General features: G+C 34.5%; 2 protein-coding genes across 2 annotated transcripts; one reads left to right on the forward strand and one right to left on the reverse strand.

Annotated features, from left to right (window-relative positions):
- Positions 1-1,178: 1,178 nt before the first annotated feature.
- Positions 1,179-5,133, forward strand: LOC147066322 (uncharacterized protein C18orf19 homolog A). The gene is made up of 3 exons (XM_085956067.1): positions 1,179-1,707; positions 3,432-3,577; positions 4,343-5,133. Exons 1-3 carry the CDS (start codon positions 1,376-1,378, stop codon positions 4,591-4,593), a joined length of 729 nt encoding a protein of 242 aa, XP_085812193.1. The 5' UTR covers positions 1,179-1,375; the 3' UTR covers positions 4,594-5,133.
- Positions 5,134-11,454: 6,321 nt separating this feature from the next.
- jub (LIM domain-containing protein jub) lies at positions 11,455-17,384 on the reverse strand. The gene is made up of 5 exons (XM_085956052.1): positions 15,710-17,384; positions 14,283-14,452; positions 13,173-13,235; positions 12,168-12,333; positions 11,455-11,829 (listed from the first exon to the last, which is right to left on the reverse strand). The coding sequence occupies exons 1-5, from the start codon at positions 17,169-17,171 to the stop codon at positions 11,588-11,590; spliced, it is 2,103 nt and encodes a 700-aa protein (XP_085812178.1). The 5' UTR covers positions 17,172-17,384; the 3' UTR covers positions 11,455-11,587.
- Positions 17,385-17,504: the final 120 nt, after the last annotated feature.

Raw genomic sequence — 17,504 nt, forward strand, 5'->3', positions numbered from 1 at the left:
TTAAAATATGTTTTTTTATTTTATTTCTATTACCTTTGTTATATTTTATGTTAATAAATTAATGAGTGTTTCTACGTATAAAACTTTTTTTCTAACTTGAATTTGGGGGCCCCGAAATTTTTACCGCTCAGGGCCTCCGCTTGACTTGATCCGCCCCTGATTTTATGCTCCATTGTTCTTACTGGCTATAAAATATAAACAGAATGATAAATGAATAATTAGGATTAATACTAGGATAATGTGTACCTACCTACCTACGTCTTTACCTACTTTCAATAACAACAAGTTTTCTGTGCAATATTTCCATTATTTATCAAAATTTTAATCAACAAATTATCCACACTACATACTGACATGACATAATATCCTTCATACTTAGTGTACAATGTACCTAAACGGAATAATAAATGAAAATAATAATATAATATAGGTATATAATAATTATAAGATAATGTGTACCTCTTTACCTATCCTCAATAACAACAAGCTTTCTGTGAATTATCGCCATTTATCTACGGATCTATCAACACACGTTCGCGACTTTTTGTCGCATTGAAGTATAATAATATAAGTTATGTTTTTTCGAGTAGTAATCTTTGTTTCAACGCTGTGCCCATAGATGTTATAAATATAGCTGTGCCATTCCTACGGCAGCCGACAACTAATGCACTCGCCTGTTCAGACTTGGTTTGTAGTATATAGTGAGAGGTGGTGGGGATCGCTACTCGCCCGAAATAATAGAATAAAATGGATCGGATTGACTGACCATTTTACTAAACTACCCGACTAAATTTGTCTGTTTAGACACGGTTTTTTACCAAATCACTCGCTACTTTACTAAATCACTGGCACAGTCCGAACAAAGCATAACTGTGGCCAAGCGCTAACAAATTAGTACCTACCTATGTTTTGTAATATGTAAAATATGATGTTATATGTAAATACCTATGTAAAACTAAAAATTATTGTATTTAAATTTAGTACCTAATACATTTCAAATAATAGAAAATGAAAAATGTTTTTATATGTATAACCTTTGTTATGGGTAAATTTGGTACAATAAAATACACATAACATTTTTAATTTAACCAAATCGACCGCTTGGGTTGGAATGATATCAATAATTGGTACTGGGTACTACTTGGAATCGGTAGTATCATAGACAATGTAATATTTATCTAGACAATTCTGGCAACTTTAAAAATGATTGACATTTCTTTCGTCCGTTCTTGTGTATTCTGAAATATTTGCAGCGAATAATGTGTTATGAACTTGAATCAGAAACTGCGTCTTAAAAAGACAACACAATATATTTTTTTGACAATCGAATATGTGCTTCGCAAATGAATAGCCATCAACCGATTGTACTTTAAAAATGGCATTATTACGAAATTTATGTAGGCCAGTGTGCTTAACAAATAAGATTCTCAAAAACATTTATATTACAGAATTTAAATACTTGTCCACGAATTTAAGTATTCACCAACTGCATTACAGAAACAGGATTTCGAATCCAATATTCAGCAAAAATTATTTAAAAGTTGCTCCAATAAGCAGTAGAACATTAGTAAGCAATAACGATGTTGAAAAACCAGGACTGGTTGCTAGATTTAAGCAAATGTATAGGGATTATTGGTATGTTCTTGTACCGGTACACATAGTAACATCAGCATGTTGGCTTGGTGGATTTTATTATCTTGCTAAAAGGTAAAGTATAGCAAAAATGTGAGGTGCTGTCTTATTTGTTATTGAAATCAGAGTCAAGTCGTATGCAGTTCTATCTGAGTTTTGATTTTTAGAAACTTTACATATAACGTAGAAGTATTTCGGGTAAATTGTATGGTTATACCGTATCGATTCTGTCAGTGTGTAAGAGTTAATAATTAGGTTGTAATGGTTTTAAACAAAATCGGTTTTAAAACCATTATAGTGGAGCTGTACCATGTAGACGCCAATTAAATTAATAAGTTAGTTTCTAAATTTAATCAAAACCTAAATATTCCTGGGTTGCAGTAGGTTGTGATTAGGTCTCACAAGACCACAGCAAAAAAACGATGAAACGGTACACATGATTCTCTTCATGCACTGTCATACGTTCCAGAAACTGTAGTAATAAAAAAAGATAAAATGGAAAAATAGAAGACTACTTAAAATCAACTTTAAATGAATAACTACATGTAAAGTTCTCGAATTGTACTTGTTTAAAAATAAATTGTACTTGTTTTATAATGTTTGAAACTTTTACGGTTATTTGTTGTCGCTATAGATTTTTTGGTTTTCACCATTCTTCCTCTTTCTTTATCCAAGAGAGGCTTCTGCAACGAGCACAAAACGTCGAGGAAAGAACACGCGGTGAAAATCGAAAAATCTATTACGATGAACTTTTTTTCTATTTATACATATAAATGACATAATAAATAGTCTTCCATAATCGACCCGACCTTGATGATTTTTACTTTTAGTGGCAAACTCAATGTCTAGGTGCCTATTTGGTGACAATTCAAGTTGTGCAACTATTTATGTTTTTAATTTTTTATAGCTGTCTTACACTATATAATTCTTGGACCATGTCATTTCAAAACTGTGCAAAAAATGAATCGGGTGTATACTGTATATTTACCATATTTCAGACAATTCATAGACATGCAAAGTTTTTCACCTTTAATCACATCAATGAAATTGGGTCCTTAGCTATAATTTAATGTAAAAAAAATGATAAAACCATTGTATTTAGATGGTTTTTTGATATATTATATTGGTTTGAAATTTTGTACTATTCGTAACATTTTTCAACCCGGGTTTTGCCTTACGGCATCTTCGACCACTAAATGTGCTCACCATTCACAAACACAGTTGATTCTCGTTTATATTACAAATTAATACAATAAACGAATGTGAAAAAGTTATTTTATTATAAAGTAAAGAAGCAAGTATAAGATCAAGTATATTAGAAATTACATTAAATACCACGCTCTTAACATATTTAACAAGACTGTGAAAATGTCATTGGTAGATAAATGTGAGAATAATACTGCCTGAAGATGCTGAGGTGAATCCCTGGTCGTAATGATTCAAATGCAATAGTACAAAACTTAAATGAATTTAAATTCAAATTTCATCTAGTACCCTCAATAGTATATTTTTTTTGTATTGTATTTAATAAAATAGATGGTTAATAAATGATTACTATGTTTTATCGTGAGGAGTATGTCATTATTAAATAAAAACAGTGATAATTCAAAGATTGATTTGAGTTTCAGTCATTTTTATGTTAAAAAAATATCTTTACAATTAAATTTCACCCCCTGAAAAATTGAATCAGCCAGAAGATTTAAATATAGACTGCGCTTTTATACTACATAAAATATTTCATATTATATGAGATGAAGATAGCATCTTTAGTTTCAATCAAATAATTAAATTTCTTACAGCGGTGTTGATGTCATCGGTTTATTGAAGGCGATGGGAGTGAGCGATCGATTCACGGATCCATTGAAGGACTCGAGTATGGGATACGTGGCTCTGGCGTACGCTTTGTACAAAATTGCTACTCCTCTGCGGTACACCGTTACACTTGGTATGTGTTATTTGAAGATGATTTTTCCAATTTACTGAAACTTCCATTACAAGTGCTCACTTGTACTAGGACCGAAAAGATGGAGAGTCCGAAGTGGGCAAACTGAGACTCTGTGTAGAATCTGGAGTTCAATGACGATGGACAATGGCCGTTTACGAGTCTCTCAGCATCTGCTGTCTACAGCACCGCATTTTAAATACGTCTAGCTTCTATCTGTCTCTTGCCTTAATCAATCGTCCAAGTCTCCGAGGCAGAAGACGAGAGATCTTACTGGACAAAATTTAGTCATTATGGTAATGTTTTTGCTCTTCGAAATTGGTTGCAGTAATAAGTATTGAATAATATGTATAATAATAATCTACATTAGATATTTAAAAATATTTTAAAACTTAATGATTAATAAATTGGATTATTCATGTTTTTCGTTTATCCGTACCCCTCCTCCCCGTCATCCAGAAAATCGGCAGTTTCCAGGTTCATTAAAATTTTCTTATGGGTATATTTTCTGAAAAAAGTATTTTATAATACTTTTTTTAGAAATCATACGTGTAAGAGAGAAAATATTTTTATCGACTAGCCAACATTTTTCAAGAGCTTTTTTTCTAGAGCTCTCGATTGTTTCACTATAATTATTACAGATTCCTTTTGTAGTGAAACAGCTTTCAACATCAATAATTTTAAAAATAATGTAGAATAGACAATATCTATTACATCATAACAATATTAATATTAGTTATCACTTCTTATGTTTCATTATTTTTTCAGGGGGTACGACAATATCGATAAAATACTTGTTGGCGTGGGGATACATTAAGCCGATTCCGTCACGAGAAGAATTGAAAGAAATGTATCAGACTAAAAAAGACGGATTTCAAGAGATGTATCAGGAAACTAGGCAGGAGTTGAGGCAGCGGAAGGATCAAATACGAGAACGAAAGGACCATGTCATGAACGATATTGCCAGATATAAACAGGAAATACGAGAAATCAAAGAGAGCGAACTGAAAAATAAATAGTTTAACTAGTACCGTTTTATTTCTTCATACTTTTGGTGCACAGTAATAATTCAATAATGTGAGGCCAGGATTATAGTTTTTGTGGATTTGTTTAATAGTACGATTTAAAGTACTTTCGCTGATTCAGCCGATGATATCTGCTGTGGTACTGGTAAAAACTGGATTCAGATTAATAAAAAGAAAATGGCCTAAATATGTATTCTCAAAATTATATTCCTGGTGCCAAAGCCATATTGCTTGGGATTTCTTAATATGTAGTTATTTAAGTGTAAATGGATTTTGTTGTGAGCCTCTTACAGGTAATACATTGAAGTGTATAAACTGTTAATTTTAATATCCATTAATAATTATTTAATTTGCAAGGGTGGGTTTACTAATGCAATACTTTGGACTTATGATTCTTCAGGAACTAAGAATTATTAATAACTTCGAATTTGGTTTATTTTATTCGAGACTTAAAGTGTCTAAATTGAAGAATTGACTGCTGTCCATTTGTTTTTGTCGTTGGGCAAATAACATAATAAAGTTGTTTTAACAAAGCTGACTAGCTATTATAATTATTTTTTATCTGAAGACTCATTACAAATTATATAATTTTTTAAATACATTATTTTGAATTAATTTGAAAATGGATACGAAAGCTTTCAAATATCTTCCCAGTTGGGCAGATCCAGTGTAGACATATCAGAAAGATATAAGTATAGATACTTCATAAAGATTTTTTTTGCCATTTGGTTTCAATCTACCGTTTTCCCGTGTTATTAAGTCATTATTATATTATTTATACTTGCTTTGATATTGTAAATAAATAATGTATTTTTGACTGTGAAATTCTACGCCATATTGAAATGGTTTGTTGATTTTTAATAGTTTCCAGCAAATAAAACTATATTTTTAGTGGTTATTATTAATATCAAAGATAATGTATATAGTTTATAAAATTAATAATATATTTTTTACTCACAGCTTACAGCATTCTTTTCTTGCTGAACCCCTATTCCCTAATGATTATGATTAAACTTTATAAAAACTTCAGAATGCAATTAATATGTGCTGATTCATTCAAATTCACATGTTTAGACCCAGAGTTTGGATCTAATCGGTTGAGCAAATAGCTAAAGCCGTTCCTCATAAAAAAATTCTTAAAAAACCTTGTTAGGTGGCCAAGATCCATGTTGGATTGGAAACACTAGAGTACAGACCTACAAACTTATCTGGAGAATGAGATGGGGGAGCCACTGTCGAAAACTACCCAATCACGACTCGTAACTGGCAAAATCTGACATTCTGGTGACATTTTTCAATATGGCGTTCTATGGTAGTTCGTAGTTCCATTCGTGGCCATTCTCCAGATGAGTTTGTAGGTCTGTATGCTGTAGCACAGGGTTGGCGAACCTGTGTCACTGAGTGATGCATGGACAGTTTTTAAATGGAACAATTAATAGTGAGTGGACTATTTTATTCTTTGTGGTCAATGACATTAATATGGACGAAGCATCTAGAAAATAAAATGACACTCACTTTGTGTCGGGTCTGCCGGATGGCGAAATTCATATTTTAATATCGGTATCCTACGCTCAAATGAACATTTTGCTTGCAAGCGGTCTGGCGACACCGCTGGGTCTGCCCATACAAAATTTCTGACTGTCAGGTTTCGACTCCACCGTTATTATTATGTTACAAAATGCCAATGTGCCTAGTTAAAAATTGTAAAAAAATCTACTGAACACTCCAAGAAAGATGGGATATCACTTTGCATGTGTTAGTATTATTTATTATTTATAAAATGCCATTTTAAGATATTGATGAATGTTTATTCAATGCAATTGAATGACAGGAACCATTGGACAGTCAGTCGCCTGTGATTCGCTTGCGTCTAATCTCCGAGAAGTCGTACGTAACCGAGAATCTGTTTCTAACGCAATGAGTCATGTCACTAATACGCCATTACAATAAAGGTTATATTACTATAAATTCTCGAAGCTTGTATCGCATAATGGAAACGGATACGTCAATGGTCACGTGACATCTACCTATACATCTGTGAATGACTTTCATGGACAATTTCTCATTGTTTGTGGTACATACAGTTATATATAAAATAAAATTATTACATAAATAATTACATTATGTGAGTTACAAATTTTTTCACTTAATTTATAACTGAATACATACTCACATTTAGTGAATGTTACAGTCAATCCTCACCCTGCATATAATTTTGTGTGAGATGTAAGATTAGTACCGTAGACAATGTTATACTGTATTAATTGAACTGGAGTTTACATGATAGAAATCCATTGTGGTTTTGAAACATAGTTATTTTTGTTAATTCTATTAAAGTAGAATTAACAAAATCATTATAATGTTACAGTAATTGAAGATGTGTATTTTTAAACGTGTATTCAGCAATCCTCAATATGTTACAGCTTATACCAGGAGTTACCAAAGTGTATGCGTGTAGTTTACAGAGGGGTGCCTTGGAACATTTTCACTGAACAAGGTGAGCCTTTGGATTCGGGTGTAAAAAAATATTTTGGCGTTACCAGCTAAATAAAACGGTCATCTTTGATTTTGATTGAAATATATTTTACTGAAAACACATAAAAAAAAAACGAGTTGACTTCGGTTTTGGGCACCATAGAAAACTCTTAATACACCAAGGGCGCTGTGAATTGAAAAAGTTTGGGAACAACTTGCTTATATATCACAAATTAAGATCACAGAAATATTTTAATAAACCATTTCTTTTATTCAACCAATAAATAATTCACAAGATTTGAGAATGTAACATTCTATATATTGAACATGCATAACTTGTAAACACCTCAGATATATATACCCACTAGAAAAAAAATCATATTTGAAAAAAATACGATGGCCTGACGAGATAGTGAATGAAATGCAGACCCAAGCGTCACACTAACTGTGGACACAAGCACGTACTTACAAATTAACATTGATTTATAACGAATCTTTCAGGTTTTGCATAAGCAACTATCATTTGTTATTATTTTTACCGTAAACTAAGCCGAAAGCAATTTTAAGTGCATATGTGCCATTTTTCTATGTAAACTCAAAGAACTGCCCGTATCTCTTGACAGTATGTTTGAAAAAGTACACGAGGTCCTTTTTTGCTTCATTTTTATGTTAAGGTTCCACCTGTATAGAAAGTTTTCCTTTACATCTGATAACTTACCAAATAATAATACAACATAATGGTGTTTTAACATCTTTAATAATACTTACATTACAGAACATATAAAAAGTACAACTTGCAAACATTTTGTGTTTTTGTCATTATATTAATATACAATCATTGAAAACTTAATATACAAAGACCGCTCACGATCAATATTATGAAAAAATCTGCCCTATATACCTAATATAAATAGTGACTAAGCCAAACAATTAATATATTTCATTTTAAATGCAATGTTTAATTATTTCAAAGCGCTCATTTTAATAAAAAGTAAATGATATACGGCAACTGGTATTTTTTATCAATGATGAAATTTTAAAGAATGAAAGTTTGTACTATGTATTTCACCGGGATTAGTTGGTCATATTAATACTTTATCAATAAATGGAATTGAAGAAATCCTCTGTCTACCTTCTAAAACTTCCCATTACAGTAAAAAATGTGATTTTAATCGAATACGTTAGTATTATCCAATCTGTGTATTGTTACACCTAGAACAGGTATAATTATTTTAAAAACTTTGTAAATCATGTTGGAAAAATTTGCAAACCTCGTAAATACCAGCAGCCTTATTCCATGGAGCCATCGAGAATGCAATATATCTTGTGATTTGTGACTAATTATCACATTGGTTTCTTTAGGCAAGTCGTATCCATGCTGCGGTATTTAAAAAAAATGTGGAAATTACATTAAAAATAAAAATTAGACGGTTTAACAGTACTGGAAAAAAGTTGTTTTTAATTTAAGAGGTTCACAAGATAGAATGAAGAATCAATTCAAAAATCTTTTTGATTTACTGCTATGAATATTATGGTTTGAAAATGGCTGTTGTAGAGTAATTCAGAATATCTACAGTTTTGTTGATGTGGCTGAGATGTCTAATATCTGACATGGACAGAATCTGAGATGCTGAATAAATACAAGAGGATTTTCATTACATGAAAAGCTTTGCATGATGCAGGTAAAACATTTTTTACATGACAGAAACAATGCAGACATGCTATAAAAATATTTAACGAAATTAATTTCTTAATAACACACGTCGAGTTGTCAATATGTTCTGAATAATATCTATCGTATTATAATATATTATGTAAATGAGAAAGAATACAAAAAATATTTACTACAGGTATAATAGAGAGACTTCACATTGATATTTAGGAATGTCATACTGGAGCAAAAGACGATAAGTAAATAAGAGTAAATTTATTTCTAAAAAGTTATCAACGCATGCGGAATGTTTAAATTTAATGACCTGATCCACTTCAGTAATTACATAACAGATGGCACAAAGTGTTTTTCTTTTCAATCACTAAAATATACATAATTTTTGAGTAATGTTACACCTAAAATTAAAACAATAAAACTTTACAACACTAAATAAAGCAACAAAACTATCACAAAGCTCAGGAGTGTGGTCAATCTCTTTATAGCGTTTGTCATTAGCAAAATATGCAAAAATCCTGAATATAATATATTATTATAGTACTTAATTAATAGCAAAATAATTAGTTGCCTTTACTTATAAAATAAAACAAAAATAATGACATATTTAATATTAACACATTTTTACAGAAATATGAAATTGCAGTGAGATCAGATAACGAATGTTTATGAACAGGAATGATACAATATTGAGGACTGATACTGTACTGAATCTTTTACTGCCAAACAATCTCTCACTATTCCTATTAATAAACGCAAATAGAAAAAACTTGTCATTTTAATTTATTATAATTCTGTGGCCATTATACCCCGTTTACACGTGCACGGATTTACTGCAGACAGTACGTATATAACAAGAAAATACACGTGTAAACAAGTATTATTGTGCAACTTGCAAGATTGTATGCATGGATCAAAAAAGTTCAGAAGCTTCTGAATTTTCACGCAATTGCTACTTGCATGGCGGTGTGCATAAATTTAATTTAATAAATTAGTGACAGCAATGTATAAATAATGAATAGTGGAATAGTGAGAGATTACTATACATAACACAAATAGTTTGAATATAGAATAACACAATAATTATTACAATGGCAATTGGCACTCAACTAGATTTATGGTGTAATAGAAGCAACACACTTGTCTGTTTATATATAACACATTCTATTTAAAATGGCAGAAATTTATTTAATGTAGTACATACATAATAATATGTAACTCAACACTGGTATCTTTTGAAGAAAGTAAAAAATAAAATATCACTACACAGCCTGATAATAACCTAAACTATAATTCAATGTGTTTTTGTGGCGATCCAATATACATTTTTAATAAAATAAAATGTACCGTATTGATCCGAATATAACTTGTGTATGTATGCGTATGATGCACGTCACTATATTGTATCTAAACATTTACATTTATTTTACATCCTGAATAGAAAAGTATAAAATATCCTACACAGTTACTATTATGAAAATTATTTTCTGATATTGGTCGTTAAGGGTTTTAGTTGTACTTATATTCGAATCAACATTGTAACGTCTTTTTTATAGTGAGTATTAATAATACATTAAATACCACTAATAATGCCCTTAATAATTATTTATTCTTCGACCATTTTCAAATCAAGCTCAAGATCCAGTATGATAATCTATATTTGTCCTAATTGACAAGGAATGAATTGAATTTAATAAATTCAAATAAAAATGTATGCAGGCAAATGTTATGGAATGTAACTGTTTGTGAAATTTTAGAATCAAAATCATTTTAAGTAATACCATTTAAAAAAAAAAAAAAGCCACATCTAAAAATATTGATATACTTGTTGTATAAAATCAGTTAATATTGAAATAACACAATATTATAAAATCTTTAATAAGAAACTATAATAATATTTAAATGTACATATTTAATGAAAACAGTTGTACAAAATATTTATATCAAAACAATAGCTATACTTCAATAAAAGTTTTTATATAAAAGTTAACACGAAACTATAGAGTAATATTATATTCCTGAATTTTATAGAAGTCCTTCATCTTTCTTCTGCATTCTATTAGTCGTAAAAAAAATACTTGACCTAGCAGCAGTGAGAATTGGAATGTAATAAAATTAACTCACTAGCTACCAGCGGTATGTCTTACGGTACAACTATTATGTCGTGTGAAGTAATGATTGATCTTTCAATTAGCAAGTCACTTGGCGAGCTATATTTAAACATTTTTTTATGCTGCACTAACAGAAATAGATGAATGATTTTCAAAACGAATAGTGTTAAACCTGAGTTAAAGCAGGTAATTTTTTGCAATTAATGGATCGACTTTCTCAGTTATAATTACAGATGCAGTAGGTACGGTACAATAAAAACTATTGAGTTATTTTTTTATGTAAAATAACTAATATTTTATTTATGTACCTTTCGATGATGCACAAGAACAATAATAATTTGTGCAAAAAAAAAAAAAAATCTTATTGCATTAGTATACAAAGACTTTGTTGAGCACTATTTATCATGACATATCATTTACTGCAGAGTACATATTACATTGCGTTAGATTGCAGATATATATTTCTAATTAAACTATATAGGATGCCTTTAATTATTGTAATACGAGCGATTAAGTATGTAGTTAATATCAGCAGTCAAAGAGAGTCATCGGAGTTCGACAACATGTTTGCCGTACTTACGAGCTAATTATAAATTATCTTTCCACGATAAGTACTAAGACGGTCTGTCGATGGATATAATAGACAAGATAATTCAAATCGTAAATGTAAATTTTGGCTTGCAGTTTTTTATGACGTACACGTTTATAACTAGCATGGTGAGGGTTCGGGGGGAGCTCAGCCCATGTATTGGTAGTTTGCGGGGGAGGGGGGATCCGGGTGGTGACCGGGCGGGCAGGCGAGGCTGAGGATGTGGCAGGAGCGACAGAGAAGGCGGCCGCGCAGCGGATAGCACCGTTTGTCCGGCTCATCCGTTAGCTGCATGCCGCACTCCTCGCACATGTAGCAATCCACGTGGAAATCTTTGTCCATCGACACCACCCTCACTGTTTCTTCTGTTCCCTCCACTGGTGTTATTCCTGAAAGGATTTGAAAACAAAAATTTATACACGTGACTTGTGAATTAATATTATGATCGATCCCATTAGCCATCGAGGTTAGCTTATCGAGATCGGTGATCACAACAGACAACCTCAGTTCATAAAATAGTGTCGTGAGATGTCGTCTGCTATTGTGTATAGTATAGTAAATTATTTAAAATAATGTGGGAAAAATTGTACTACATAAAAAAGAAGACAATGACTTGATTTTATATTACTTGTACAAGAAATATTAAAGGAGCCCGATACTTTCCACATTAGCAAAACAAATAATCATCTAGGGAAGTTTATGGGCTCATTAAAAGAGAAATGTTTACCTTTTCCACAACTGGCGCATTTTGGGGCAAACATTCTGTGGTAGTCATTGACGCAATATATTTTGTTATCTACATCGACAGTAAATGGGACGCCGTCCAAGCACTCGTTGCAAATGCAACACCTGAAGCATCCAGGATGATATGACTTGCCCATCGCTTGAAGAATCTGCACAGAAAAACATTCATCTTACATACATATACGTATTACTAAAATATTTTAATACATTTAAGTATTTTTCAGGCTTATCAAATAATATAACAAAAATTTAGTTTAGGACATATGGTAAACATATACTTTCTCCGCTTACAGTATCAAGCTAGATGTATGGAGGTAGCACGTAGAGAGTCAAACAGGTTAATTTTTTTGTAAACAAAATCCACATACACATAAAATGCATTTGTAGTTAAAAATATACTCTATATTGGAACAATTTAATTTGGATATGTGCATCAAGCCTATCGCATTGCACTCTCCAACTTTGTTTTGTGGCTATTGAACTGCCATTTATGATCGGGCTATAAACCCATCTTCGGAATGGTCGACTATAACTTCCGAAGATGGGTTTATAGCCCGAAACAGCTGTTAACGTAAATGACTCAATTAAAGCAGAATATTAACAAAAATAACTATGTCTCAAAACTATTGTCTTGTTTCATGGTAAAACTATCATACCTCACGCTAATGTGATATGTTTATACCTACCTGCATTGCAATAAGGGTGATTATTGCAAATTCGCATACACACATGTCTTTGACTGATTCTGCCAACATGCCCACAATATTAAGATTAAATATTGGACCATAATATATATTATATCCTGGTAGATCACCATACATATGAAGTATTTAAATATATTTTTTTTTCATGATTTGTGTGAAATATGGCTGAATTTTTTGCTATTATAACATGTCATTATTAAATGTGTAAACACTTTAACAAAGGCGTGAATGTAGAATAGCCTTGACGATTGGTAGATAATAATTAGTAATAGAGGAATACTGACCATTTCCATTATGAGGTGACCGCAAATTGCACACTTTTCAGCAGTTTGTTGGAAACCAGAATACTGTAAAGGTTGAAAAAATTATGTATGAATAATATTACGACGTACTATGTACTACACAAAAACATTCATAATAATATCATTATAATGGTAGTGATGTTAGAGTTTTATTAGATTTCAACCAGTAAATGAATATATTCAACGAGGTGATGTTGAAGAAAATAAATTCATTGGGATACATTGTCTTTGAGCTGTTGAAACCTCTGACATAACGATTTTGTCAAAATGTTTTTTTTTTGCTTCTGTTCATTTAACACTAAGTAGTTAACCCGTGAAATTCTATATAAAACCAAAATTAAGATGTAGTTAATTATAGAACCCACCGATTAAACATAATATTTTCCCATTTTAATGAGATCATAATACCTGCAATTAGTGGTGTGCGGTCTATAGATGCTGTGGATGCGGAGCATGCCCAAAAACACTTGATAACATAGTATGCAATAATACCATGTATTTACTGTGCAATCAGATCATATATTAATTTAATTTATATTTATATAAACGGCATCATATACACAAAGAGTATAATTTTGTGTGACAAACATTTATTTTGACTTTCAATCTTTCAAATGATGCAACTGAATTTAGTTTTATCAAAGTTCTGTGAGTGGTGTTAAAATGTAGTCAGTTTATATGGTTTTTTCCAACAGCATGCCCACAAGCCAATTTCACTGCACGCCATTGCCTTCAATGTATGTAATCATCACATCAGAGCTATTACAAGCATTCGATGATAATGAGCGCCACTCTATCTGTTATTTAGATAAATAAAATAATTTTACAAGGCAGTTTTTTATCCATATTTGAGGTTTAAACGGCTCACAAATGATATGCATAAACTTCGGTTTCACTGATCGCCACATATCTATTTTGAAATGCTAAAAAACCATGCTGAAAGGGGATAAACGGTGTTTGAACATTGGCCGGAGAAGTCTTGTTGTTTTTACTGCCACTAACAAACAAAATTATTTTCAGTGCAGATAGGTATATTGTTTTGGATAATGGTGAAATAATGGCGGTACGGACCATGAAATTGAGTTGGCCTACCAAGTAATCCTCCTCGCAGTAGACTCTGCCGTGCACGTTGTAGAAGGCTTTCCCGCGGAGGGCGCGCCCGCAGGAACAGCAGATGAAGCAATTGGTGTGGTACAGGTTGCCCATCGCCTGGCATGCTTGTCCGGCACCTGTCACTTTTTCCCCGCACGTGTGACAGATCCCTTTAAAAATCATACACACTTACAATATGCTCATATTTGTATTCTCGGAATCATCTGATTCTGAACCCTTGATTCTCTTTTTGCACGGGTTGTTCTAACACGGTTTATGTAGAACGCGGTGGAAAAAATGGACCAATTATAAAAAAATATTTTTGTGATCAACTATATATTGCTATGGGATGTGGGCCGGACATAAAGGGCGCTATTAGTCAGGCTGAGCCAGACATCATACCCGTTTACACATTGCATGGATTTACTGCTGATAGTACGTATTATCGCGGATCAAAAAGTTCACCAGCTTCTGAATTTTCACGCAACAGTTGGAACTTGTGAGATATCTGTGCCTGCGCAGTAGAACAATAGTGGCAAACCTGACGGAAAAAAACGAACTGGCAAAGAATTTTTGACATTTACCAATTTTCACAACCAGTCAAATAGCACCATAAAATGAGAACAACACGTCTTGTTTACACTTGAAGAATGAGATTGGCGAGGCAGTCAGCACTTTTACGTGTAAACAATTTATTAGTATCGCGATTATTGAATTTACACACTATTGGTGCCGGTAAATCCATGAATGTGTACAGGAACTATCATGTCGATAGATAGAACATGCCACCCGTTCTGGCTAGAATATTTTTATTCCGAGATACAAAAAAAATATGCTAATATCAGACAATACAACTAAGAAAAATAGTAGGACAACAATTTCTTTAGATCATTATTTTTCACCAATACTTCACATAAACAAATGTATTGAAGTTTAAATAGAACAGTACTTAATTGTTCTAATACATTTAGTTACAGAAACCTTTTATATTTCCTACAACATAATAGAATTCCTTCAATAATTTTACTATAGAACATTAAACAAAAAGAAATGCACCAGAGGCGCAAAAAATGATCAGTTCAAGGTCAAATACCTAATTGAAACATTTTTCCAGTTCTTGCCCTCTTTCATGTCTCATAAATACTTATTTTGTAAACAGGTGCCAATGAACTGTTTAATAATATCATTTTGTTAAGTAGACACTGCCTGAGGACAATATTCATATCTGACGCTTGTCAATCCAAATGTATATTTTACATTATTTTCTTTCTTAGTTTGAGAAGATTGGGCAGAACTTCGCGCTTTTTTTCGAAATTTCTTTTCTTCCTATATTTGGGAAGAGAGTATTTTAAATTTAAGTTAAATTTGAAGTTAAATTGCCTGTGAATTTGAAAATTATTTATCGTGACATGTGGAAGAGTGCTCACCGAAATACTCCCCTTCTTCATCTTGGCGCTCCATTTCTTCCTCGAGCTGGCGGGTGAGTTCTTCCACTTTCCTCTGGGCCTCGGTGGGGCCGGTAGGGCGGGGAGGGGTCACAGAGTAGGGGAGCAGACCTTTTCCGCGCCCGCCTGAGCCTCGCGAGCCCCCGCTCAGTTGAGACACGGAGCTGGGCGTGGGGCTGGGGGCCAGACTGCCGCCCGATGACTGGTATTGGTCATCAGCGCCGCCCAGGGCGTCCAAGGAGGGAGCCGGACGCGACGGCTGACTGATATTGAGAGGCGTGTTCACCGGCAGGCAGAACTGCGAAGCGCTCCCACCTGTCATGATGACGTAGTCGGAACCGTTGACGTCTTCTGTGATGCGGAGCCCGCTCCGGCTCCTCCTATCGAGGTCGAGAGCGGTGTCAGGGGCACGGGAGGCGGGAAGAGAATGATAGAACTTGGGGGAGGAGGTGGCATTGTCCACACCGGTGGCAATGTTGGCCTTGGGGCGCTGAGCGCTTGGAGCGATGGAGGCGTATACAGCATTAGATGGGACGGTCACCACTTTGTTGGCATGCGCGGCGGGGATGTTGTAATCTGGGCCATCCGAGCCCCGACGAGGCCTCGGTCGCCGCTCCCTTTGAAAGGCGTCGACGTCCAGCGGGCGGGAAGGCGCCGGAGAAGGGTACCCGACGGGGGGCCTCGGGTGTCGGAGCGTGCCGGGATGGGCGACCTGCGGTCCCGGGCGGGCCCCGAGTCGGATACGCGCCGCCGCGGCATCGGGATACCGGTACCGATCGGGTGACCCGATCTCTTGCAGATTTTCATAAACGGGAGGCCCCTCCGAAGGTGGAAGGCCGTCGGCGGGAGACGCCGTCCTGGCGTAGCAAGGGGCCGGGACCTGCGGCTGAGCTTTGGAGAGGGATCGGTTGAAGGACGTCTCGGATGAAGATCCGGGCGACCCGTCCCGGCCTGCGGATTTGTTGGCGATCTGATGATAGTAGGCCGGTTGCCGCGGGGAACCTCCCTCATAATAGTCTAAATTTTCGTAGACGGCTGCTCTGCCGTCCCCTCCCTGCACAGCACTTCCCCGGGAGTAAAGCGGGGGGCCGCCTGCGGGGCGGGCCGCACCCGCCGGCTCTCCGGCCATTCCGGGAGCGGTTTCGGCGTCAGGGGCTACGGCGAACGACTCGACCCTCTTTGGGGTGGCGTATTTAGAAGAGGCGATGACGTTGGATCGCTCGTAGCTCGCGTAATCTTGCCCGGAGTGAACAGTCGCCGCGTTGATGTTTTGAACGGCGAAGCTCTCAATGGCCCCGACCGTCCTCCGTCTACCGTCGGAGGTCCCCTTCGGTGACGGGGCGGGAGGATCGCAGCCGCGGCCGACCCCGTCGTCAGATATCCTCAACCTCTGTAGGGTCGAAAGATTTGTTTCGTTATGAGCGGTGTTTTGCGATACAGACATGTTTTGAAAACATCGATCGGTGGAGGTTATCGACCATGTAAAGGAAAAGTTTTAATTTCCGAGCACTATTACTAATTATTAGTATAAAAAATCGATATGACTCATTTCGTATATTTTATCGAGAGCAAAACTGGCACACATAACAAGATAAGTATAAAGAAACGGCATCCGACTGCAAACTGTCAGTATGTGTCTTTAGATATTTTTTATGGCGCTTAGCTCTATAAAATTAAGTCAAAATACTTTTAACACGTTCACTACGGCTGCTAAGTGGGCAGATGATAATCTATGGTTTCTGTCCATCGTTGATGGTAACATCAACTTATTATTTGT

Source organism: Rhyacophila brunnea, unplaced genomic scaffold (assembly GCF_057557595.1).
Source record: "Rhyacophila brunnea isolate RB1 unplaced genomic scaffold, BYU_Rbru_1.0 scaffold_5, whole genome shotgun sequence".
Lineage (NCBI taxonomy): Eukaryota > Metazoa > Arthropoda > Insecta > Trichoptera > Rhyacophilidae > Rhyacophila > Rhyacophila brunnea.

Coding starts and splice junctions, on each gene's coding strand:
- LOC147066322 (XM_085956067.1), top strand. CDS start 1,376: ATGGCATTATTACGAAATTTATGTAGGCCAGTGTGCTTAACAAATAAG. Junction 1,708..3,431: donor TTTTATTATCTTGCTAAAAG/GTAAAGTATAGC, acceptor AATTTCTTACAG/CGGTGTTGATGTCATCGGTT. Junction 3,578..4,342: donor GCGGTACACCGTTACACTTG/GTATGTGTTATT, acceptor TTATTTTTTCAG/GGGGTACGACAATATCGATA.
- jub (XM_085956052.1), bottom strand. CDS start 17,171: ATGTCTGTATCGCAAAACACCGCTCATAACGAAACAAATCTTTCGACC. Junction 13,236..14,282: donor ACTGCGAGGAGGATTACTTG/GTAGGCCAACTC, acceptor CAACCTTTACAG/TATTCTGGTTTCCAACAAAC. Junction 12,334..13,172: donor GTCACCTCATAATGGAAATG/GTCAGTATTCCT, acceptor TTTTCTGTGCAG/ATTCTTCAAGCGATGGGCAA.